Genomic DNA, 26,759 nt, shown 5'->3' with positions numbered 1-26,759 from the left:
GGTCATCCTTCTTGTGGTGAATGTCAGTTATGATTATGTCACACATTTTCGAAGATTTTCAATAGATGACACGTAATCCCCTGCCCGTAATTTCGTGGTTGACACCAACTTCACAATAGCTGCATCTTACTGTCCAGGTTGCCTATCGTTGGGGACCCTTTTGGCGAAAGCATGGACGTGGCTCTCGGCCACAATTGCTGAACGGAGAGCGACGGCATACAGGCAACTCGTTGTTTCCTTTCATCAGTTTCGACGTATAAGGAGTAGCCAGCTACTCACGATATATCAAGAAGACCATGCAGTCACACATCTTCTTGCAAGTCAAAGTCTTGGACCATGACTCACGATGATTGTGGTCCTTACCGATAGATACGCCTAATCGGTCATCGGAGTGATGGCTCAACGCTGAATCAGTGTTGTTATAGGTCTGTTCGGCGCCTGGCCGGGAAATCGGGGAACGACAGGCTGCGGTCTGCTTTTCACGCCGCTCTTATGGTATCTGAGAAAGCGGAGCGGCTGGTTCCTTCTGAAGGAACGGTCACTCGGCTTTCGGGAGGATTTCACATCCCTGTACGCTGGCAGTCAAAGTGATACGAGAGTTTCCATCAGACAGTGGTACATCGGATTATCGGTAACGAAGGTCCTTGGGGAGAAACAGAAGTTATCGGTAGCTGGTAATCCCTCGCTGGTCGGGATCGTTGTCGTCCATGCACCTTATTTGTTTGTGCCGGAGCGTCGAATTACACAATTTACGTAGAAAGAATTATTCACTAGTAGCTATTGCCTGTTTTGTATCGAGTTTGGTTAGAGTACCCCACCAGGCACGCGTACAGGTAGGAAGACAGTCTACAGTTGTTTCTTGTAGCGATATGTCTCGAGGAAACGGGAGCCCAAGAAAAACATTCGTGATCATTGTTTCGTACAATTTGCGATATTCACTATATCTCGTTCGGAAATTATCTGAAATCAAAAACCATTGAAATTTAGTGAAAGTATCATCAAATTCTTCCCCCAACGTTCTTTGATTATTTTTTTTTTTCATTTCGAAATTTTTGGCGGCCATCTAAAGTGTAAACAGTTATTTCCACGAAAAATTCCGCTATTTTGTGGGTGGAAAACCCCCTTAATGTAAAAATAAAAATTTCAACTAAACGTTGGGGGAAGGTATTTTATATTTGGAAAATGTGTGCCAAGTTTGAAATGAAGCGGTCAAGTAGTTTGTAAATGGCAGTGAACACGAACTTTGAAAAAGTAGTTTCGAGAAAAAATCACAAGCGCACGATCGAACTGACAAACTGACGCTCGTCTCTCGTTTTAAAATATTGTACAGTGTACAGTATACATACAAATATAAAATATGTCTACATGGCTTTACTCACCTGTCTTTACTAAATAAAATATTCTCGAATCAGGATAATTGACCAGAACGATAGAAGTGCATAAGCTGTATACCTGCTCTCAGAGCTATAGTGTTAACGAGCAGGAGACTAACTAGACAATAACTTCAAGAGTTTTGCTCAGATCGACTTAAAATTTTGAGAATACATTCTTGAAATGTTCAACAATAAGATGAGACGAACAAAAAATTCGCTTTTTCGAAAGTGCAAACCCTCCCCCCCCCCTCCCCTTAATGCGCAACCAATATCGTGCTTCTGAAATTCTTCTATTTGTGCGAGTAGGAGTGATGTAATGTATTCGGAGAACCACTCGACGAGATCTGACATGCTTTGTATCGTTGCATTCTTAGTATAGAAAAATTTTTAGTCAGCTTTATCGTGGAGTTCAAAAGTGGCCGCTAGCGTGGTGTTGTCTTCAACATGTATATGTCTTTGAAGGAAGTTATGAATTTGATCAAAAACGATGTTTTTTAAGTCAATAATTTGTAAGTTAGTAATCACCATTCCTTGTATGACTTAAGCACCGTTTTTAAAGTATGCTGAACAGTTTTGCCGAATATCAGTACGATGAATCTCCTGCGAATAAGTAATTGCATCGTTATTGGATTATACCTAATCATAACATAGTTAAATACTTTTGATTCAATTCAGCACTTACAGCTATTTTTCACGAGGTGAATTATTGGTGATACTGTAATTTTCGTCCTCTGCTCGTTGTAGAAGGTATTAAGTAACGCTAGACCGATCTTGATGTCGGAAGTATGTTTATAATAATACGACATCTTCCAATGTGGAAACTTTGGAGCTGCGCGATCGTGTCCGAGGTATGCAATCTGATGAAATTTTAGATATTAGAAGTGGTGCATTGTTACAATTGTGGCAATATTGGGAAACCTCAAGTATGTTGTTAATAGATTATCGGAAATGTGAGTATGTTCTGGATCTTGGTGTAAGTGTATTGTTTCAAAGTAGTAGTACACAAGTATGCAAATCATAAAAACGTAAAGAAAGATTGGTGGGTGGAAAAATCGATGATCACCCTGAAGTGTATCACAACTGTAGAACTGATAAATCTTCAGCTTCAAACATTAAATGGGGTTATCTGACTAATTTCAGAATATGGTACAGTTTCGAAGATGGGGCGTAGATTTATATACTGAACTGTGTAAGGTGAAACAATGATGGTGGGGGAAAATTTGCCGCATGAGAATTTTTTTGTAGTAATTCAAAATGTTGGTGAATGAAGTTTTATCATACACGGATAATTATACTTGGAGCAACGTTGATGTATAAATTCGTTGAGGCCAGACAAGGTTCAGCTGTATTTGCTGTCGATTCAATCGATCTTATATCACAATTATATGAGTCGCCTCGTTCGAAGAGATTACATCGCAGTTACTCCCGAGTCCGCTAGATGCCACAACGTTTAGAGTCTTCAAATGAAACTTTTGTTTAAAATGAATCTCGGTGACCATTCTGGCCGCGTCATTCAAGTTCTCCAAGAATGTTAACTCATCGATACTTTCATCCTCGTCTAAAAGAGAGGATATTACCACTCCTAGTGACATAAGTGTCGACCCCGCCAGTCGCTGTCCCTCCGACAAAAACCAGTCTGTTTTTTTCCCGGATTCATTTAATTTAGCTAGGATCTCCTGATTCAACTCAGGGGCCTCGAAACCTTCCTTTCGCGCATATTTCTCGAGAAGCTTATCTTTCTCTTCTTTGGGGATTCCATGGGCCAAAAAATGCTTCCACTTGTTCGCCAGCGAGGTGTGGAGGTCGAAATCTAGTGCCTTGGATGCGGATGGGTCCTCGCCCAGAACCTCCAGGACTTCCAGGTCAAGGTCTTTCTCATTCTTTTCTTCGCTCAAGGATTTGTCCTCTGCATTATTGTCCTCTGGCTTTACATTTTCTTTGTCCTCTGTGACTACCAAATCTGCGTGAGCAAAATAACAAAAACCTAATAAAAAAAAAACCACGCATTTTTTTTTTTGGTCAATTTTTGCTTCTGTATTCTTCATTTTACTGTGACTCAGCACTATCTATCTATCTATTGTATTGTCTGACATGTCAGGCCTCTCGTGCCCGCTCATCAGCCGAATCTCTGATTTGTCCTATCTTTCATATAAGCTTATCAGGATGATACTACGATCTGTTTTGCCTCTCGTGCAAACTCATCGTGTTTTTTCGTGATCGTTTTTTTTTTTTTTTGCTTAATTAATGTTTGCTTCTTTTTTTTTTTTTACCTTTCAAGTCGACCTGCCGACCATCTTCTTCGTCTCTTCGCCTGAATCGTCATCCGATTCTCGAAGATTTTCTAATGACTCTAGCATTAGTTTTAATCTCTTACTCTACCCTCAAGCTTCTTATGTCTCCTTTTCGACATTCTCACTTTTTTCGCTTTATCCTTCACCTTATTACCACAAAACTCTTTCAACGTAACCTCTTCACGATGTTATTCTAGCGCACAACGAAAAAATATGAAGCAGGAGGGGCACGCCGGGAGGCTAGCACCCCCCAGAAAGTTTCATTTGTATATTCTGAACGTTGTGGCATCTGGCAGACTCGGGAGTAACTACGATTTAATCTCGAGAACGAGGCGCGAAATGTAATTGTATATTATACAACAGACGTTTACGAAAAGTGATACAATGTGTTGCATTGTAAAATGCGACTGCTATCAGACACGAGTATGCAAGCGGTTAAAAGAGTCAGTGCACTTCTGATGGTATAATCAGAATGTGTACCAAATGAGTAATTTATTCAAAACAAGTAGGAAGTCAACGTCCACAAGTTGAATGTGGAGTGGTTTTAGGATGATATTTAATGCGAAATGAGTTCAAAAACTTTTTACTGGGAAATGGTATAAAAACTGTTGGACCGTGTCGCTGCTCCGATGTATCACACTATGTATCATCGAGATAATGACGTGAATCGAAAAGAGGAAATTCATATGGAAATTGAATGATGCCAGGGTGTAAGATCAGCGATTATGAGCCTGATAACGAACGAACCGAAGGAAATTGGATTACACGTACATTAACAGTTGAGACGGCAACGGAACCTATGACGAAAGTATGCTTATCAATTGCCGGCGACGAAGCTGCTGCTTTTTTTTTTGTCTTTCGAATGTGTAGAGAATGGTGACGTCAGTATGGAGGAGGGTATTCATGCGTCATTCGAATTATGTAAGCGCGTATGAAGCTCCGAGCCGGCCTAATCAAACGAATAATTGTGGTCTGTGTCGAGGCAGTTTAGACCTATTTATGCCAACTAGTATATGTACTTATTTTATTATTGATAAAATAAAGGGACTCAAATGATATTTTGATGATGGGTCTTTTATTTATTTATGCCTTTATTTGAAAAATCAATGTTGTAGAGATAAAAGCTTCAAATATGATACACTGGTATCGAATTATAAACTATAACTATGTGTTTGCTACTACTGATTGATAATTAAATGCAGCGCACTAGTTATTTTCAGGTTTAGGTGATGCATTTGTTTGTGTGAACAACAGATAGTGCGTTAGGTTTGGTTTTGAAGAATAAATTTTCGTAAATGATCGATGCCTGCTTCGTTTATGGTTCGAATAAAATTCGTAGAGTCGAGAGAGGTCGAGATTGAGATTACTGATGCTGTTCCAGATGCAATTGCAGTTTTGGTTGCGGTTGCGGTTGCGATGGTGACATTAGCGCAGGATCCATTGACTCCTTGTGAATCTAAATTGAAATTCAGAAATTGTAATAATTTGATACATACGAAACTTTGAATTCTTTTTATCAGCGGTAAGCCCGTTGGTAAAATTACTCTGTGACTGATCTGACGTCAGTTCAATGATGTAAATAAGAAATATTGAATAATAATTCAATGATTGTACTTATGGTAAAGAATGTAGTAACTCACCAGATGTATCGAACGCTCGTCTAGCAAGAGTTGGAGATTGAGACGATACTTCAAGAGGTGGGTCGGTGGCGGTTGTGATGGTGGTGATTGTTCGAGTAAATTGAAGTGTCGCCGATGCAGATGAAATTGCTGTGTTGAATGAATAAGGTGGAATGATGTTTGAACAAAAAAAGTAAAATAATTATTAGTTCGGTGATTGGTATTTTGCTTCGAGGTTGGGCTGTTAAAAAGCTGTTGTAGCAATTGACTTACTGTGAACGAAAAAAGGACGTGTCACACACGTATGAATAGTGATAGAAAATATGATAATTGTCTTACCTTCAATACTGTCGTGTGTGTAAACAACTTGATGAAATTTAGGGTGCCGCTTCTTGGCGATTTGATGTTCAGTCATTGTGGCATTGGATATAGGATGACTTATTGGACCCGGATATTATATGTCTTCAATTAGTGGTTGCAGTTGGTGAGATGGGAGATAACGAATTTGTGGATGAGCAAACTAATAAAATAGTAGTACAATAAAACCGATATTGGTTGCGATGTCGTGTGGGGATGGTGAATGCAGAAATAGCAAACTGCATCAAATCTACTGGGTATGCATTTCGATGACATTATACTCCGACGGGCCATATTAAAAGGGTCATAGATAGCACAAGTTTGTAAAAGGCAACGATCTGGTATCAAAGGAGTCATAGATCTCGCAAGTACGTCAGAGAGGACGGATAAGAGGGCGACCTTGTGTGTAGCGAACAAATTGTCATGCTATGGGGGTGAGGAGTTCCGACATGCGCAATGGTGAGGCAGATTAGGGTTGATGGCACGCGGGGATCTGTTTCACTGGAATCGATACCATAATTACTCTACTTGCCATCGTGGAGCGACTTACCGTAGTGGGCAGACTTGTTAACGACCGTTCGGCTCACACGTACGCACCAACACAAAGTGATGAAGTAAAAACGTCGTCATATGGCTACTGATGTGGAACCGTATAGGTAGGTCCTCAACGCTGAGGATTGCGATGTAACAGTGCTGCATACCTTGCAATCTATCGTCGTGAACAAAATTTTGTAATAGATTGTTATCACTGAGCCCTCTGCAGTTATTTTATACGGTTTCAGCAAAGCTATTTGACCATCGATGTATTTTCGTTCTCCTGCAGTCCAGTATTTTCATGAAAAAACTGCATTCTAATTGATCGACAGAATCAAGGTGGCGACGGCTTTGGATTTTCCCATATGACTGAGCTGGTGAGTTCACCAAATGTTTGTTGTATTCGTTTTGACCCGAACTTCCGTCACAACCCCACTTACATATGAACTCTGTTGTGAAACTGAGTATTCAGTGATCCCAAGAAATCTCTCCGAGAGAGCAAGAGACGTTCGCAGGTGTGATTCGGCAAGTCTTGTAATTTCATGTCTGCACTCATTTCTGTAACAGTGATGTTGGATAGAGGCGGACAATGGAGCTTCTTAGCTACTTGGATGGAGTCGTAGCTTGGGTATAATTTGTAATTATTTCTTATCATAGTTTTTCTAATGACGTTGGACTGTTTGCTTGTCAGTTCTCCTTCGATTATATCTGATAGTGCTTCAGCGCAGAAATCTTTCTCTCTGATGCAGTAGATGTTGTCGCAAACGTTGCTCTGTAACGTATAGATCTTGTCAGTGAATTCATTTGTATTGCATGTAATAATTCTACTGTTGAAAAATTTTTGCGAAGCTTTTCCACTTTTTGGCGTTGTTCGTACCCTAGGATAAGTGTCCCAGGGGCGTATTATTTTCTTATCGTGAATAGAAAATCACATTTGAACAAACAAATAATTTATTCGGAAAGGCAATCTACACGTATCGGTTATATATTATTTTACTGGACTCTAACTCATTATTCTACAGCAGACTGAAGTACGTCTGAGGGAATTGATAGAATGTACAAAAGACTGAAGTACATCTGAGAGAACTACGTTAGAGAACCGGAGGAGTGTAGTGCCTCCGTGATGGTTCTCGTGTAACTGATTTTGTTTAAACATGAAAATTATACCTTAGGCGGTAAAGACTGAAACCGTAAGGGTGGGAGGCAATGCCAGGTACCTCCATGCGTGGTCCGGTATAGGTTGGAAAAACCCTTGGAAAAACCCAGAGACGCCTACGTCACATTCGCGAGACCCTAGGCGTAGGACCCTTAGCGGGCAGCTCATGGCAACGCCTATGGCGACCACCTGGACTCGGTAAACGGGGAAAGTCCGTGGTCCCAAATTCATTGGCTGTATTCTGATGTTGTCTCTGCTACCTTTCCAGGCATGTTATTTCTTGGACAATTGATGTGCGTTCGTTACAGCACGTGAAAACCCGTGGGTCAAACCTGGCCTGGGATTGCCTCCCCTCATACAGTCCAACCTCCCAATAAGAAACCAAAGGCCCCCAAGGGGAAGAGTTTTTCGTATATATCGCATACCCCCGTTGCAAAGGCATTGCAGTTTCTGGACCAACACTATGCCGACAAGCTCTCGTGATAAACTCTCGAATCGGCGGACCAGAAAATTTCAAAGCAAGCCACGGGTGGCTAGAGAAATGGAAGAGACGAACCCACATTAAAAATTTGAAAATCACCGGTAAGTATTATCACAGGTCACAGGTGATTGGAAATATAGGGGAAGAAAAAGATCGAAGCACCTAACAAAATATGTATAGTTTTGTGTTAGTAAAAACACTCTTTTACCTTATTTCCTCCTTTTTCCTCTTAATTAAGGAATATCTTTGTGTTTTACTCGAAATGTATTACGAAAAATTGCGACTCTTGTATTTAGATTAGAAACCTGGCTTTCGTAAGGTTGATATGTTTCATTTTATGATTGTTTTTCGGGTTCTCTAAAATGAAATTTTCATTATTCTACTTTTTACTTAATTCAGCTTTTTACTTGATTCTGAACTTTCTTTTACTCTCTTTGCTCCGGTTTCCGTTGTAAACAAAAATAGAATTATTTTTTAAATAAATGATCAAAAAAACCAGTAAATAGTTAAATAAAATTGTCCAATAAATGATGATATTTGTCTTATGGACTTTTAAGGGGAGAAACTATCAGCCGATGTGGAAGCAGCTAATGTGTATAAAGCAGAATTTGCTGAAATGGTGGCTACAAAAAAACTTGAAAGATCCCAAGTTTTCAATATGGACGAGAGTGGGCTAATGTATAAAAGTACCCCCAAGAGGACATTTGTTGCAGCTGATCAGGCACAAGCTGCTGGTGGGAGAAAACAGTTGGAACGGGTTACTATAGCCACGTGTTCTAATGCCGATGGCTCTTTCAATGGCCTCTAATCTTGATTGGAAAATCAAAAAATCCACGCTGTCTGAGGAACGTGAATAAGGATGAATTGCCAGTTTGGTACCGCAGTCAGACAAACGCGTGGATAAATAAAGAGATTTTTGAGGAATGGTTCACAGATGTTTTTGTTCCAAAAGTTGAAAGTTTTCTCAACTCCAAGAACTTACCAAAGACGGCAGTACTTCTCGTCGACAATTGTTGATCTCATCGATACGTAAAAATTAACGATATCGAAGTAAATTTTTTTCCGCCAAATGTCACCTCTCTGATTCAGCCTATGGACCAAGGCATTATCCAAACCGTCAAATTACATTACGAGATTAACCTCGTAAATGCAATCGTTGAGGCTCAAAATGAAAACGTGACGCTGATCGAGTTTTTGAGGACAATTGCCGTGCACAAAGTGATTTTCTGGATTGCTAATGCATGGAAAAAGGTCAAACCCACAACGATCCAGAAATGCTGGAAAAACTTATGGCCCAAAGACATCAGAGATGCGTCGACTCAAACGGACGAGGACTCTTTTATTATTGATAATCTCGATATGTCTGTGGGCACTGACGTCACCTTCAAATCGCTAACTGCAGACGATCGAGACGTAACCGAGCTATTGAATCTCATGAAAAAAGTCGACGCATATGAAGAGGTAGACGCAACAACGGTATTAAATTGGATTCAAAAAACCGAAAAACGTAACGTATTATTTTTTTTTGTTTCTTCTTTAAAATTGGCCATGAGCTATGCTCGTTATGCCATCGTCTAGTGAGTATAAACATTCAATTTTATGTCCATATTATTTTATCCCATTAATCTAAAAGAAGAAACAGTCGATATTTCTGAAGATTCATCTTCGATGGCAGAGTTCGACTGCGTCGAAAATATTCGACCGTCAGCTGAGTGCGTTGTGGAACAAAATGATACTCAACAAGACGAAAACGATTTTCATTACGTCTCGGAATCTTTTGCTGTTTTATATGAAAATCTTTAAATGCCCTACTCTCTGTTTTTATGTTCCATGAAATCTTCTCAACGCCCACATATATCTGTCAAATAAATACAAAAAGATTCAAATAAACTTTTAAATTTTGTGTTACATTCACACACGCACACACACATACTCACGTACGCATCCATACATCAATTGACACCACAGCGTTCACTCTATTTCGCCAAAATATTCCCTTTCGGGCTGGTTTCTTAACCAGAGGTTTCGCGCACGAAAATCTCGAGCTCGGAGTTCAAGTCGGAGTGGGGAAAGCGCTCGAGTGAGGAACTGGGGAAAGTTTCTTATTGCCGGGTTTCTTATTTGAAGGTCGGACTGTAATACAGACACGGTTAGAAAAATATGACCTTTTTCTTTTATTATAACGTTGATGAGAGATCGATCGAACGCCATGACTGCGTGCTGAATACTGATACAACAAGACGCTTAACAGCGCCATCAGGCAAGATACGGCCGTGACGAAACTTATTATTACCGCGTATTAGTAAATTGAGCGCTAACTTCAAATTCTCGTCAGTAGATATATCGTATGAAATAAGAAAATTGACATAACATGAAATTACATAAGATATTCAGGGACACTCCTCATTCAGTATTTGGTGGTTGAAGTCCGCGGTCGTGCAGTTTCACAGTGTGAAAAATACCTTTCTCCGTTGCCCGAAAATAAGCTGATCCTGAAATCCTGTTAAAATACGGATACATATAATTACATCGATATTTACGGTGTTAAAGTTATATCCATTACAAGCTGGTTGTCGCGGCTTTGCCGACATCTAAATTTAATGTTCTAACCTATAACCGAACTTAATGTAATCCCCGGTTGAAAATATCAATCTTTGCACAACTATGAATAGTCCAGTCAATCTGTAAATCAATCTACATTAAATTTGGAAATTTAGTTAATAGTGGTATTCGATACGGGGTTATATTCTGAGCATAATGCCAGATTTGCGAGAACAGCGGAGGATCAGAGGCGCCACTATCGCGAGAAACGCGTTTGGTCTGATATCTCGAGTACCGTGCATCTAGAACAAAACACTATGGAAACTTTTTTTCTTTTAAATTAAATTTCCTAACTTTCTTATTTGAAACTTTCTTTTCTTGCAACAATATTTTCCGAGTTATTTCGTCCGAAAAGCATAAACTTTCCTATTTTTTTCCTTTTTTCGCCTTCATCTCCATAACCATTCACTTTTACAGAAGTTCACCCAGTATGAAACTTATAGATCTTCCAATTATCATACATCTTTTGTCTGAAATTTTTTCTCTCAATAACAATAGTTTTGAAGTTATTGCTCAGTATATCGATCGAACTCCGTTCTATCAACGTAATAATATGACATCAGTGTGTATTCTGCAGTGCTAAAGAAAAAAAATTAAAGTATTTAATGATCATTTATTAGTTAATTTACCTGTATAAAACGTTAAATGAAATACGTAACTCGATCTCAGACTGCCATTTTTTCGTAACAATTGTTTAAATATTATATTTTGCTGATTTTGGTATTTTTTATTGCATTCAACTTAATGATAATGTAATTAAGGTTCAGAAAAGGAAGAAAATAAATAATTAAAATTTTCTTATTCGTTGATTTGAATATATTATTTAATTGATACCTGAGTAGAAAGGAGCTGTGTTTAGAACGGGTAAGAAGTATTGTTAGTGTGCTGTCTAATTTGAGTTCCTTTATTTTGATCCCCTCTTTGGGAAATGCAGAATTTTCAGCCGTAATGACAAAGTACAATGCAGGCATCCTGGTCAGTCGTCCCAGTCCTAATGCTTTGTTGACGCGAGCGATAAAGCCGGTGCCATGCCAAAACAAATTCTCACGTCCCTTTGCCGTCACTGCCGATTACGTAATCAGGCTGCAGCACCGTCACCGTATATCTATTACTGCTTTGAATATATTCCCTGATCTTGTAAATGCAGAATGTAATCCGTAGCTGCACCGCAGACTTAGGTTATTAAAACCATCTCTGCTCCCTGAATAACTCTAAGCTTTGCACACCCTGAAGTCTATCCGTTACCGCGTTCACAGGGTTAGGCGGTAACGCCATCTCTGTTTCCTGTGCTGATTCCTGATTCGTATTGAATTCATTCTAAGCTTTTATTTATTTGGTTAGTTAGCACGAAAGCGAATGTTGAACTTGACATTCTTACAAATTCTGACAAAAGTAGTGGCAGTCATGCCAATACGCATGTGGTTAAAAACTTGAAAATTCAATATAAGTGATTATAATCTAAGCGAATCAAAAGTCATTGCGTAATTTATCGGTTACGTTCCTATTTTTATGAAGAGTGAAATTGTGATATTCTAAACATTCTAATTTGCGCTGTAACTTCTCCCAAGGTAAATATGCCACTGTTACAAAATTTCCTGGGTTAGCAAATACTCTAGTCAAAAGACGCTTGTTCTTATGAAATTGGCAAATCTACGAAGTGACTCTAAGTTAGGCCATAGCCTCAAAATGAGACCTATACCTGACGCAACAAGAGACAGCGAGGCACTTTGCTCTGCAACTGTTTTAACAAATCTATGAAAGGTGAGACAACGAGGCGCTATATCATGCAAGCGCTGGTTTGCCGATCTATGGTACCTGTATTTATACACAGAATCCGCCGTTGTGGCGACGCTCGAGCGATCGAAGGATTGTCGGTCTGTCTGCTCGTATTTACTGGTTACTGTATGCGTCAGCTATTGTGATGAACGCTGCTTGACCTCAGCTTGGACGGTCAAACACGTCACAGTTCATAGAATCTTCCGTTGCATCCCCGGTTCGGAGCACACAAAATACATTGTGCCATGCGCCGTCTGTGCACAAATACATAGCGCCAGCCAATTGAGCTTATTTGCAAAGTTTCGAGACACCCATGTTTTCTTGATTTTCAAATATTGATAATGGAATTTTTGATGTTAACACCGATTTCAGTTGGCGATTTAAATTTATCGATCGGAACCCCAAATAAATCTCGCTTCTGAATCTGGCACTATAAGATGAAAATCTTGGATAACCAAAGGCACGGAGCACAAGACCTGATAGTAGAAGGTTTCACAACATAAAGTGAAGGAGTGATTTTCCACCTTGTGAAATCTTACTTCGAAGTGACTAACATGTGACTATACATAGGTATAGAAATCAGCACGCGTGACGATGGGCTGTTGCATTGGTATTACTATAATCTTGCAGAAGAACTCGACATGAGACTCTGAAAATGTTAAAATCTTTAAACATTACTGAAGCAATATTATCGAACTAGTTTCGATGCATCATAAAGTTATACGAAGCGTTATGTGGGTCTATTCTGCGATGATGGAGTATGTAATTGGAAATCATGAACGATTCACAAGTTATTTCAAATATTGCAACAAAGCTTGAATCCCACTAATCTCCCAGTGATTACTAAACGTTCAAAATAGTTCAACATCTCACCGATTTGCAAGTGATTTTCAGTCTGAAATGACAGCTTGAATTTTAGTGATTTTTAGAGATTTTCAATCAATTTCTCCAGTGAACGGCCTGATGATGACGATGTTCGATTCTGCGACTGGTCACTTATATTCGAAAAAAGTAGCTATCCATGCATACATCACATCGATTCTGCTTCAGTCAAAGTTCTGCTTTTACTCTAATACGTGTGTCACCATAGTCATCGTTCGCATAATTCATATGAGAACTAATGATAATATAATTTATACCCTGATACTCACCAATCTTCCGTCTCATAGCCGTCACATTGCAAATTGATTCATGACTGATGATTGAAAATGTATTCCACGAAGCATGTTGTTTTGCGTGAGACAAATTTTTCTTACGTCAAGCTAAAAATCACCAGACGGTCAGACTTATTAATAAAACAGTTTTTTTACGATTATCTGACAAAAAACTCGTCTTTCCTGTAAACTGTACTTTAGCAACTTTTCACTCGTACGTTTTAGAACACGTCCAATTAATTATTGTCCCGATTATTCCAAAAAGTTCACTTTCATAAACCCAAAAGTGAAGGCATTATTATTCGAAAAAGCGAAACAATACTCTATATAATTTTGACGCCGTAATCTTCTTGGGAAAAAAAAAATTGACGCAAATGATGTTCACTGATTTATTTCCTACATTGGCAAATTATTCAGCACTAGCTCTGATATTCTTTTCATCCCTTTATTTTCATTGTGAGACGCGCAATTAACGGATTGTGTTTACGAAATTGACCGAGTGGGAATAATGAGCACGCGCTTTAGAGCTGCTCCGTAAGATTCTCCAAGCTATTTTTAGCCTAACATGTCATGTATACAGTTCAACCGTATCCCATTTATGGTCTGTTATGGTGGTCCAAAGAAAAAAACAAAATTCTTGAGCAAACTGACGACTTGGACGATGTTGGAATATTTTGGCTCTTCCTATCCCAACTGCATTGATTTAGAGCTGAAATGAAATGTCATGAAACATATGTTCTGAATCAAATTGTCAAATGTTGTCGTGAATCGTAAAAGGCGACAAACATATAATAATTTTATCGCTGTACGGATCAAACGCTTATCCTTGCGGAAAAGAGACTGCGGCCTGCGCGTTAATTTTTTTTTTCATTCTTAATATACTTGGCGCGAGACACCTTTGTATCTCTTCACACTACGTGGTGCTGTCTTATGACATTTACCACAAAATTTATCCTGTCAACATTCACACCAGCTAATTTCTATACCAAATATTAACAAATTATAACACATTTCTTGCCGCTATAGAGCGGCACTTACTTTTTAGAGTTGTATGAAACGAAAATCTTCTAAAAATGAGTGATATACGTGCTTCTTCTAATATGCTGTATTGTTTTCAAGATCCTTACACTTGTGAACAATGATCGAATCACGATGCCCGAACAAGTATCACTCTTGTTTGAAGTCCAAGATTTAGCTGTAGCATCGCCAGCAACAGTGTCAAGAGCTGGGATGGTTTATAATGATTATAAAGATCTTGGATGGCGTCCATATGTGACCTCATGGATGCAACAATACGAGGACAAGCCAGAGTATCAAGAAGAGGTAGGCAAGCTGCATATTAGTTGATATGAACGTGCCTATCCTAATCATGAATCATACATACCGCATGAAATTGATGATGAACGATTTTAGTTAAACCAGTTGATGAATCGTTTCGTGGACACGACGTTAAATTTCAAGCGTTCAAAATGCGAAGAAACTGTGCCTGTATCAGAATTGAATTTGGTTCAATCGCTCTGTAAGCTTTTAGAAGTATTGGCCACGCCGAAAAATGGTGTGGAAATGGGTGAAGACCCAGATGCTTACAGTACTGTGTGCAAAATGTGGTTCTTATTTTGGTGGGTATAACTCATCATACACATCGCTCGCACATCGTGAATATTTGCTTTTAAAATTCGTCGATAAGTTGGAAAATGACAGTACTTCAATTCTATCCATGTTTATATTCACTTGCAGTATGATATGGTCACTTTGCGCCACAGTAAACGAGGACGGCCGACAAAAAATGGACAATTTTGTAAGAGAAATGGAAGGAAGTTTTCCAGTAAGAGATACAGTATATGAATATTACGTGGATGTTCGACAACGGGGTTTCGTTTGTTGGGAAGACCGGCTTTCTCCAACATGGAAGTATCTGACAGGGTAATAATTATTTGAAGTACGATATTTACAGTATTTAATGAAGTGCTGTGGCTGACGCTTGGTAAGTAGACCAAACGAATTTTTTGCAATGTACAGGATTATATGAAATCTCCAAAAATTAATTCATCAGATGAAAGCGCATTTCATCGTATCATTGTGGTTACTGCCGGTCATTGACGTATTGCTCCAATAGTACCGGTAATGAAATGCAAAAGATTCCACTTAGGATCAGAATGTAAATTTGACCGTAATTTGATTGACTGAATATAAGAGTGCCCAAATAAGTAACAATCATCATGATATTTAGAGAAACTTTGGTAAAACTGGGTGAAACTTTGGCTGATAAGCCACTTTTCTTGTAAAGTTTTTCCGAGTAAAATGTGCGAATCTGCTGATTTTGATTGAAATTTTAGCTCGCTGGTTCTAGTTTAAATGCGAAAAGATTTCTCGAATAGTCATCGGTATTTTTCGAGATAGGCCGCAACATGAGGCGTTGGGTATGGTAATATGAGTATAAAAGAAAAATTTGTAATTTAGTAAGTTTGCTTAATTCCATTTATTTGAATTGAGTTCAAAATTCATCTTAGAATGTAAGTCATAATATTGATGAATCATGTGTCGCTCGTCAGTATCCATCGCTGTTTTGATTGATCTACAATTCCATTCCTCGGTGCCAGTTTGTATCCAATCGGCTTCTGCGTGTCTGTTCTGAGGTCAACCCTCTTCTTACTCCGCTTCTTCCCCCAGAATCATTTAATTTGTAATGAACTCACTCCGGAACATAAAGGCAAAAAAAATCTAATTATTTTATTGTGGAATGATTATTAAGGCTAGACAAATATTTCAATAATATATTGAGTAAATAAACCCCACTTGAGTCTATTATACAATAACGTACCTGAATTTAACTTTCGAGCTGACTGCTTGCAAATTAGTCCTGTGAAGAAACCGTTAGAATTCTCCGGCACCATACGCTGTCCCTTCTGCTTCTGTTTCAGCCTTCTCCGCAGCGGTTTTTTTTAAAGTTTCACTGTTCGACTGGCTTTCTTGCACTCTGTCGTTGCTTTCCTTTCTGTCTTTCGCTTTCGTCTGACATCTCGTTGCTTGCTCATCTTTTTGGCATTAATTGCCACCTTCTCAGACCTTACTGACATCTTTGCCTTTTGAGCATGGAACGCTCCCATACTGAACTCAGCAATTGCGATTACTACTGTAGTTTTTACTGCATTCTGATATATGATCATCTTGCCACACTGCAAAATCAGGCGAAGTAGCATCTATTGGGGCTGCGACAACGACATACACCTGGAAGTATTTTGAGAGTACCTTGTAATCGATGGCCAGTCCAGTAGGGATGTCGATGACTATACCTACTCCGTCTAACGATGTAAGGCCTCGTTTGTGCTACGTACCGTCGTAAGATACTGAAACGTGAAGTACTAGGAGGTTGCCTACTCACGGTGCAGCTAGCACTTGCAAACGTTCACGCGATGCAAGTTTACTCCGTTATTTATAAAGATATCGAAGTTGTTTTGAAAGCATATTGAAGGTGAAAGAGTAATCTGTGCCGTGTATTTTTTCGAATTTTGAAATTCTTCTTCAGAGTCGATTAAAACGGTGGCGAAAATGGGTATACTTTCCGTATTAATACAACGGTGGTTAATTTTTTTTTCGAAATTTCACGAAATACACGGCCCATATCCGTCCTTCGCCTTCAATTTGAGCCCAAAATCAAATAAATCGTACATCAGACCAGCGAGAAAACTTGCGTGAGCGAAAGCACAAAACGGCGATATTTAGCCGCGAAATGTGATCGCTCGCTAGCGCCACCTTAGGCCGAAGCCGCCCGTAGTACGAACTAACGGTAGCAGTACCGTTCTAAAGTCAATACGTGATTTCGCGCGCGGCCAGTGTCAGTTTTCTTTCATTGCACACTGATATTGTCACAAAGTTTAGTTTAGGTTTTTATTCATTCATCCAGCATGGGTAAAACCAAGCCAGTACTTAGAAAGGCGAAGAAAAAGGGCAAAGGTAATAAGAATTTAGCTGTTTATCGACGGGAGGGATCGAGGTAACTAAAATTGCATGCGGTTCACATGTATCAATTGTTTTGAACGCAGGTCTAGTTACTAACATGCATGCCTTCAAATATTCACACATATTTCCTCCAATATTTATCTCCATATATCATGATTCCTCGTCTGTTTTTCAATCTATTTATACAGTCATCCCGTGTAATCGGTCGTCTAAATACTACTCTCCATGTATGTAAATACCGTGGACTCTTTGCCTCACAATGTCGTATCACCGTGTTTTTTTCGTAATAATAATTGAGAATCTGTTTGTCATGATCAACACGCGATGCACTAACGATTTTTGAATGTCATCTTTTTCAAATCATTGTATCACAAAATCGCTACAAGCTGTAGCGATAAGCTGTAAATTCAACTTTTAGAAAACTCGTTTCCCAGAAGCGTTCATCACCACGCTCAATCAAAATTTTTAGTATTTTTAAATGCGAAATAAAAAAGTCATTCTTCTAGTTTTCAGAAAAATCATCACGATCGAATGACGTTTAAATACGTTCTAACCATTCAGCTCTATTTATCCTGATGATATTTCTCAAACAGTTTCAATTTCTTGACAAATGGTAAGGCAATCGATGATCCCGCGATTACCCAAAAACTGTTTCATTACAGATTTATCGCTTTTTGGACTTTGGTTCAAGTTTTCATGTTTTATTAGTTTTTCGGAAATTCGGAAAAATAAGAATGAGAAAATCAATAATTCCATTTCTAGATGATTAAACTCAGTATTTGTGAGTTTGCGTTAAGATCAATACTTCCTAATGCTTAATGTTAATGTTTTTGAAAAATATAATGATCGGTGTGGTGTTTCCTTCACTGATACCATGTACATGACGAAAAAACAAAAAAATATGCGTAGAGTCAGGTTATGTTATCGTTTGAGTTGACTTTGAATGACTGACATTATGACTGAAGTTTTCCGAAATTTGATTGATTAATAATTAAAAGAAAAGTAATTGTGAGATACGATAGTTCTAGACGCCCAGAATCATGATGGTAATACATCCGCGTTTCGTACTTTTACTTGGTGACTCCTTTCATTCACTCGTGAATCGTATATCCATGATATGATTCGTGCAGAATTGTTGCGAGCCAAAGAATCGACGGAGAATTGATAGCGGAAGTGATGCCTTCAGAAGACACGATAACAAATAATGTTTTCGAGTTTGAAGAGGTCAGATCTCCCACAGAATTTACTGAAGTCGATTTGTTTTACTCGGAGCCAATGCCTGACTCTCCGATTACGATTACGTCCAATGAGGATACGACAGTAGTAGGTACCAGCAGCAAATCCGTAAGTATTTCGCTCACAACCGAACGCAATGCGGTAGAAGACCATTGTTTACAAATATAAACGGTTAGCGTAAACGATAAGGATTCAATAGTCGAACCAAACCCTCCATTCGAGTTGACTGACAGGAGAATAGTTGATATAAGTCACGTCCTGAGCAGCATAAAAAAATAGCTTTTCATTCACCTTATGATTGTACGTTAGCCAACATGGAACCTATATCCGAAAGCCGGACAGGATTCATTACCACCATCACATTTAAACGTAAATTTTGTTGCAAGGTCGAATCAATAGTTTCAGAAGATTGTCAGTCAGCCTCTTCCGCCCTGAATTCAGCTCTCGCATCTGGAATTGTGTCCACGGGTGGTGGTTTTTCACAACTTACCGAAATTAGCGCCTCTATAAATATACCCTGTGCGGCTAAAAATACTTGGAATAAGTATTATCAAATCGTTAGTGATGCCTATTGTGATATTGCTTTAGAGGAAATGACCAAGGCAGGTAAAGAAGAAGCGCGCTTAGCTCGTGAGACAGGTGATGTCGACGAAGCCGGGTACCCTTGCGTGTCGGTGTTTGCGGATGGGTCTTGGGCCAAACGATCGTATCGAACTAAATATGATTCACTTGCGGGTGTAGCGGCAATAGTGGGGTATAGGACCAAAAAAGTTTTGTTCATTGGGGTTAGAAACAAGTATTGTTCGATGTGCAGTAGGCACACAAATGAGTAAATCAGTGCCCCAACATAAGTGTGCTAAAAATTAGGTGGGTTCTAGTACTTCAATGGAGTCAGATATAATTGTAGAGGGGTTCAAATGTAGCTTAGAAATGCACGGGCTAAAATACAATAAATTGATAGGCGATAGGGATAGCAGTGTCCACCGGAAGATCGTTGATGCGTTGCCGTATGGACCGGAAGGATTTTCCAAAAAATGTAATGCCGCAACCATGTTCTCCGAAACTATGGAACTCGATTGCGAGATTTTCGTCTGAACCGTAAAGTTGGTACGGTGGTTCTGAGAAACTCCTTGCGCAAAAACTTGAAGCGCCTACGCTATACCGTAACTTCTGCTATCCATCACCGAAAAGCACAAGTACAATTACGCAAGGACATAAAGAATGGTCCAAATCACGTTTTCGGAGATCATCGGTTATGTAAAGATCGCGGATACTTTTGCAACGGTAATCGGAAGCCGGGTGAAGTGAATCTTGTGCAAAACATGAAAACGACTGGTATCTTCTAAGAGATTCTGTCGGCAATGAATCGACTCACTGAGCATGTATCTCGCTTTATATGGGACGTAGACAACAATGTAGCCGAGTTGTATAACGCCTACGTTGCCAAAGCTATAGGGGGCAAGCGTGTCAACTTCACCCTTCGCAATTCGTATGAAGCTAGATGCAAATCTGCCGTAGTGAGGATGAACGCCGGTGTACAATATCATGCGTTAGTGCAAGGAAAATTAGGAATGGGTGGGTCGGGAAAATTCACTGCTAAATACTATTTGGGAAAATCGCGATCTCTTCAGTCTCGAAAGTCGGCTTTCAAATCAAAATCAAAATCTTTTATCGCCCAGTCCGCTGACACCGACTACGGCCCGGACGCTGCATGTCCATCAGAACCGGACATGTCCGCGGAGAAGTTGGCTTCGGCTCAAAAAGGTTTCGTGCAGGCCTTGTACTTGCAGGAACCATTAGTAATCGGGAGGCAAACTAGAGGTCAAAGTACGTCAAACGAATGCTACGATGAACGTAAAAAGCGATTGACTGCTTCGATTTTCGGTGAAATTTTCAAACGGCGGCCACAAACATCGTGTACCAAATTAGTGGAAAGAATTCGCTATACCAATTTCCATAGTAACTCGAGTACACGGTGGGGCATAGAAAAAGAGCCCTTTGCGATCAGTGACTTCGCATCCGAACATGGAGTTTCGGTGAAACTCAGTGGTCTAGTGGTAGACAAGGAGCTACCATTCCTCGCGACGTCACCTGATGGACTTGTAGGCGAAGATGCGATTTTAGATGCAAAATCTCCCGTATCTGCCAAAGAGTTAATTCCAATGAAAGGCATACATTAAAAAAAAAAATTAAATTCATGTGTATTGAAAAAGGTAGAGCTAAATTGATAACTTCACACAATTATTTTTATCAGGTTCAAGGTCTTATCCACATTACTAAGAGGAAGTGGTGCAATTTTATCGTTTGGACGCCAAAAGGATTGATCTTCGACAAAATACTTCGTGACGACAATTTTTGGAAAACTAAAATGGAAAACAAATTAGCCGATTTTCTTCACTTCTGTCTTTTACCAGAAATAGTAGATTCGCGACGTGCTCGACAACTCCCAATTCGCGACCCTCCTCAAATACTTGAAGCTCAGAAAACCGCGTGTAGTAAAAACAAAAAATCTTTGAATAAATGGGCTTTTAAGAAAAAGAAAGACGAGTAACAATTCCCTGCGCGTGAAAAAATAACATCGACAAATGACAAATAACAAAACGGACAGACGATACGGGCTTATGTAATTATATTGTATATTGAAACTTTTATTTATTATAACTATTGTGCAATAACCTTTTGTAAATTTATTCTATGTTTCATTTAATCCATACTTGCATGCATTGCCATATTTTTGTTTGCGAAATGTTTATTTGTTAGTTCCAGCTCATTCGAAATTTCACGTGGGTCGGACGTGCTTCACTCTATTCATTTTTCATAATCCTATACTCGAATACATTCCTAAATACTAGGTATATGATATTCGCTTGCTTTCAATGATCAATAATTTTATTTTCAACCATTAATCGGGATAGCTTATTTTTCAATTCGTTCTGTTCCTCAAACGATACCTTGTTACCACGAGAAATAGGTACACGCGATTAAATACATTTGTGCAATATGTTTCTCTGATTCTTCGATCTTCCATCAGTTCCGAACTCACTGCCGCATGTCTATCTTATTGTTTTTATAATCCATTATTTGTTTTTTTCATTACTTATTATTTCATGTATGTGTTTTTACCCGGTATGGTTGGGAGGTTGGGACGGGATAGGGTAGGTCTTTTTATCACAGCGGCCTCCACGTAGTGAGACCTGGGTAATTGATAACAATATTATAATGTAATCAATTAGCCAACGGCTGTTCCGCGGAATTTTCCTTTCCATTTTTTAAGTCTATTTAAACGGGTCACGCAACAGATCTCTTGAAAATTAGATACATAATTTTTCATAACTCATCATTTAAAGATTTGCGTAATTTATTATTACTGATATATTCATAACAATACGTGTATAAATACGTGCCAACCTCCGCTTCAATGTCATAAACCACGAAAACTTTGGTTCCGTTGCAACATTGCCCATACGGCTGACTTTAGAACGCTAAACTACTCGCTGAGACCCAGTCCCGATGGAGTGGGGGGTCTCGGCGTGTCAGGGGCACGGACGTAAGTCCCGCCCAGTCTTCCCCTCGACCGCCTGGCTCGAGCAACGCGGGAAGCCGATTCTCCCGCGCTAGCTCACCAGCTCTCTCTAAACTCTCGCTTCTAGCTTCTCAGTCTCTGCAGTCAACTGGTCCACATGACTTTTGAAGCTACTGACGCTGATGTCTTTCAGATTCATTATAGTACAGAATTTTTCCATACTTGAGTGCCCTAGTCCAACGCCGATCATTCCATTAACTGCTCGCCTGTTTATTTTGAAGGGTGGCCTTGTCGAAGTGTCATTGGTTCGTGGACTCATTCATTTTGAGAAGCAGATTTCTTCAAAATTTACATCAGAGTAGTTCAAACCACAAGAAAAATTTGTCACAGTTCGTCAAATCTATCGTTTGAAAAATAGCTTGGCAAACACATTTGCGGGGTATAATTGCTAAACCATAGAAATTTTCATACCTAGATGGTAAGAGTATATGTCACCAATCACTGGTACGAGAGTTAACCGTAATCTTACCGACCGGTGACGGCGCACAGGCAGCCCGTTAACTTTGCGCTCGTTTATTTTCAAAAAATAATGGAACGGATCAACGAACTTCGGCGAAAACTGGTACTCAAATGTATTTTGTATCGCTGATCACGAATCAAAAGTCGTATTTTGCAGAATTTCAAAAGCAGATCCATTGTGACAGTTGAAAGTTCAAAAATTTCTTTGTCGGGCCCAAAAACACGTTAAAAACATATTTCAGCAGTGGTAAATTTTTCCCAGGTGGGACACGGTTCAAAGAACGTTTTTCCGTGAAAGACCGACAGTCAATTTTTTGGTCATTTTTGACAAAAATTTCAACGAAGTCTCCCCTTAATTTTTTCTTACTTTTTATACTAGTAGTGCTGATAATATTTAATTTGCCGCACCGCATATTATATTTTATTCGCTATTGTGCATGAATTTGTATCATAATATGAGTTCCTTAAAGTACACTCACGTATAGATTAAGCTGCTGAATATTATCGTACCTTTTACCACTTTCTTATTAACAATCTTGTATTCGTTAATACCTGTAACATTTTTCATATTTCTCCGCAATATCGTATTTCTTTGTTAATTTAAGTCCCGCTTATTATCTTTGATCTTATCGTAATAAAGTTTATTTAGTGTATTCTTTTCTCTCGCGACAACCTTTCAAAACCTCTGAGAATCTCTCAGTTTTGTAATCTCTCGTAATTATATTACAAAATTCCGCTGTGAATTATCTTGAATTTTTATGTATCATAAAATTATTATTTTGACGATCCGTCGATAACTTTCTCGTAAATTGGCTGTCGCAATTTACTTTATTAATTACTTTCTCGTTCATGATACTAGTTTTTGTAACTTCTAAATCAGCGTCAATCTCTCTTGGCGAGTACCGTCGACCGAAAATTTAGTGTTATTATATTGTCACTACTGTTCCGAGCTATTGTGAACTCCAACAACTACCGATTCCTAATGAAGTTCCTATAATCTCACTTAAAACGAACAAACTAATAATTGACGTAGCATCATTCTTGGGAGAGTGGGTTCCTACGAACTACTATTGTTTGATATATTAACACTTTGCCGTCCGCACGATTCGTAAATATTTATTCGCCTGGCGCCGGCAGCGCTTATTCGGATCACTTGACTTGTCGCCGGCCGTTGTTGACATTATCGGGAGATTATAAATTGTTAAGTTTTACTAATCTCTTTGATCGCTTGTGTAACTTATTGTTACCGAAACAAAACACCAGCAGAAAGCTAAAGACACTAAAGTGTTGTCACCGACCCCGAGCGATACTGTGCTCACAACACCACTGTGGTGTCGCCGGTTGTTGGCCGTTAATTTGCGCACACCACCGTGTTGTCGCCGGCCGTTGGCCATCAGTTTGCACACGTCACCACTGTGGTGTCGCCGGCCGTTGGCCACCTGTTTGCGCACGTCACCACTGTGGTGTCGCCGGACGGCAAAATGTTAATTGTTATTGACTTGTTTAATAAAATTTAGTTAATCATTGTTAACTCTTGTAAGCTTACTGGGCTGACTCGAAACTTGTAAACTCTATCGACAATATACGACTGATTTAACTGTTCATTTCTTTGACTTGAATTTATCTATTTCTGAATTCAATTATCCCTAGCTGCCTTTATATGCCCACATTATACCAGTTTGGCTTGGTTTCCGAGAAAATCGAAGGTCAAGTTTCACGTGCGGTATATGTATTTTCGCAACACCTGCATGGAAAGTCCATTTTTATGCACCATTTACAAGCACCGAAAGTAGTCTTTTATACACATGTGCGGGAAAAACTTTCGCGCATTGCTAGGGGTGTGAGAAAAAAACCTTCACACATTGCTGGCGGTATGAGATAAACCTTCGCACATAGCTAGCGGTGTGCGAGATAGACGGTCCCGCTTTTATCCACAGTTCGGCATTTCGCAAGCAGCCGCACTAGCGCCACCGATGGAATAGTTTGTCACTCTTTGCCGTGCTCGACATCGTCAGACTTTCCAATACAGGTGTAGCAAAAATAGAGTTCGATACACGTGCGAAAGTTGGCAATGCCTACCTAGTGTGAATGCGCCACACTCGCCCTTCAACTCGTCTACGCTTCGTCTTCGGGCTCGTGCTACGCCTTTACGCTTGTGCGGGCATTGCCACCTTCGCGCACTAGTATCTAACAACACTATACCTAAACAATGCGTCATTGGCATGCAAGTGAGTGCGGCGCAGTAGGCTAGGTTCATGGCTGGCACGCTGCCGACCCATGTCGAGTCCTATCAACACCCAACTTTTTTGTTAATATTTATTTCAACAATTCTTTAATTTCTTAGCAAAAACACTACGTATGCAAATAAAAAATACAGATGAATTTGGATCGCGTGTGAACAGCATGAGATATACCGCCAACATGTCTCTGTGACGAGCTGCCGAGAAAAATCCGAATTTTCAGAAGCGGTCAATCAGCTTCGTATTTCATCTTCAACAGGGCTATTTAAATTGTCGTCACCATCCAGACATCACCGTAGAGTTCAAACGTTCACATAAATTTTATATGGGTTGAGCGATTTGTATGTCATTTTATTATTATTTTATTTATTACTAATTCTATATCTTTTGTGACGGGACGCCTTGCCGGCGTACCGGCACCTGACAGGCAGCCCGAGCTCCCCAAATATTATGCTTATCGTGACAAGCCCAAATCTTGCGACACACTCGGCAACCCCACCACGTACCAATAAACCAACCAAATCACGCGATTTACCGTGCTCTCTCTTCAAGAGACACGGCCAATCACTATTCCCAAAATCCGCGAAACTAGACGACTAGCAGGTATAAAAGTCGAGCACAAATGTGGCTCGACATCTATTCTATCATCTATCGTACAATACATCAGAGTAGATCCCCACATCGTCCAACGCGAGGACTCATCCGCACATTTATTTGGCGGAACATTTCATTTCAACGAGGAATCAGAAGTCGACACAAACCACGATCACGAGACGTGAACTCGTGACTCCAAGAATCCTCGAACACCACTTTCAATCAAAGGAGGGTATTCAACGTATTAAACATTTCATCTGTTTTCAATAAAAGTCCTTAGGTATTAGGGAGCCGTGTCTGAATGAAGAACAGCATTGCATCTGACCTCATAGCTCAGATGCGGTGATCGTCTCACAATCCTCTGACCCATAGGTAGGGCACTTGAACCTGTATACAGTCTCTGTCATTGCGACTGGATGCCTTGATACAGGTGATGGTATATTTGCGTAGAATCCCCGATAATTTGACTACCACGCTATCACATAAATAATATTCTGTCTTACTATTGGCAAGACGAATAATTATCAGTACCAAATAACGAACTCGTCAACGACGATTCTGGATCGTGAAATAACGTCCTTCTGACTACCATGCTATCACGCATATAATATTCAGTCTTGCCGTAGGTAAACCGAATTATTTTCAAAGATCTTCTGACTGCCATGCTATCACGTAAATAATATTCTGTCTTGGTACTTACTAAACTAATAATTATCAATATCGAAACAAATTTGTCAACGACGATTCCGCATTATCGAATACCGTCCTTCTGACGACCATGCTATCACGCCAATAATATTTAGTCTTGCCATAGGTAAACCGAATTATTATCAAACTAAATAAGAAAAAGCTATTCCTTCCTAAATTACCACAAATTTACTAAACATTACAAGAAAAATAAATTCACGACGTCACATCCTGTCTCTCATCCCGCCTCCCGGGAACGAAACATTTAACTATTTAAAGATTTGCTCTCTGGAAACAAATCTCTCGGATCACGAGTTAATCACTCATAGCGATCGATCTATGTGTTGCTTGACAGACACAGATCAAGTTTGACCCTCGACCGTTTATACGGCCTGTGATGATGGGTTTATTCCACTCGTGCCATTGCACATGAGAGTGAGGGAACAACTTCTGAGGCTATCTCGAATACCAAGTTGAAACGGTCAAACTGTAGCAACCTCTTCGAGGAGTTCATTAAATAATCGACAAATAACCATTCTCCACCTTCCTTCCGAGTCCAGAAACCGAATCCTGCCGTTTTATTTACGAGACAGGAAATTCTTAAAATTAATATAATATTCGAATTCGTGCGAAACCTCCGCGCTACTTTTCATATTAC

General features: G+C 39.5%; 1 protein-coding gene across 1 annotated transcript in view; it reads left to right on the top strand.

Moving 5' to 3' along the window:
* kl-2 (dynein heavy chain 2, axonemal kl-2) overlaps positions 1-26,759 on the top strand; it is a 1,019,064-nt gene that overhangs the window by 685,717 nt on the left and 306,588 nt on the right. The window contains exons 37-39 of the mRNA XM_069137782.1: positions 14,462-14,665; positions 14,756-14,961; positions 15,080-15,265. Of these exons, the coding sequence (XP_068993883.1) occupies positions 14,462-14,665; positions 14,756-14,961; positions 15,080-15,265 (596 nt within the window). The remainder of the gene's footprint in view (positions 1-14,461; positions 14,666-14,755; positions 14,962-15,079; positions 15,266-26,759) is intronic.

Source organism: Neodiprion pinetum, chromosome 7 (assembly GCF_021155775.2).
Source record: "Neodiprion pinetum isolate iyNeoPine1 chromosome 7, iyNeoPine1.2, whole genome shotgun sequence".
Classification (NCBI taxonomy): domain Eukaryota; kingdom Metazoa; phylum Arthropoda; class Insecta; order Hymenoptera; family Diprionidae; genus Neodiprion; species Neodiprion pinetum.
This window is presented reverse-complemented; position numbering and strand designations above follow the sequence as displayed.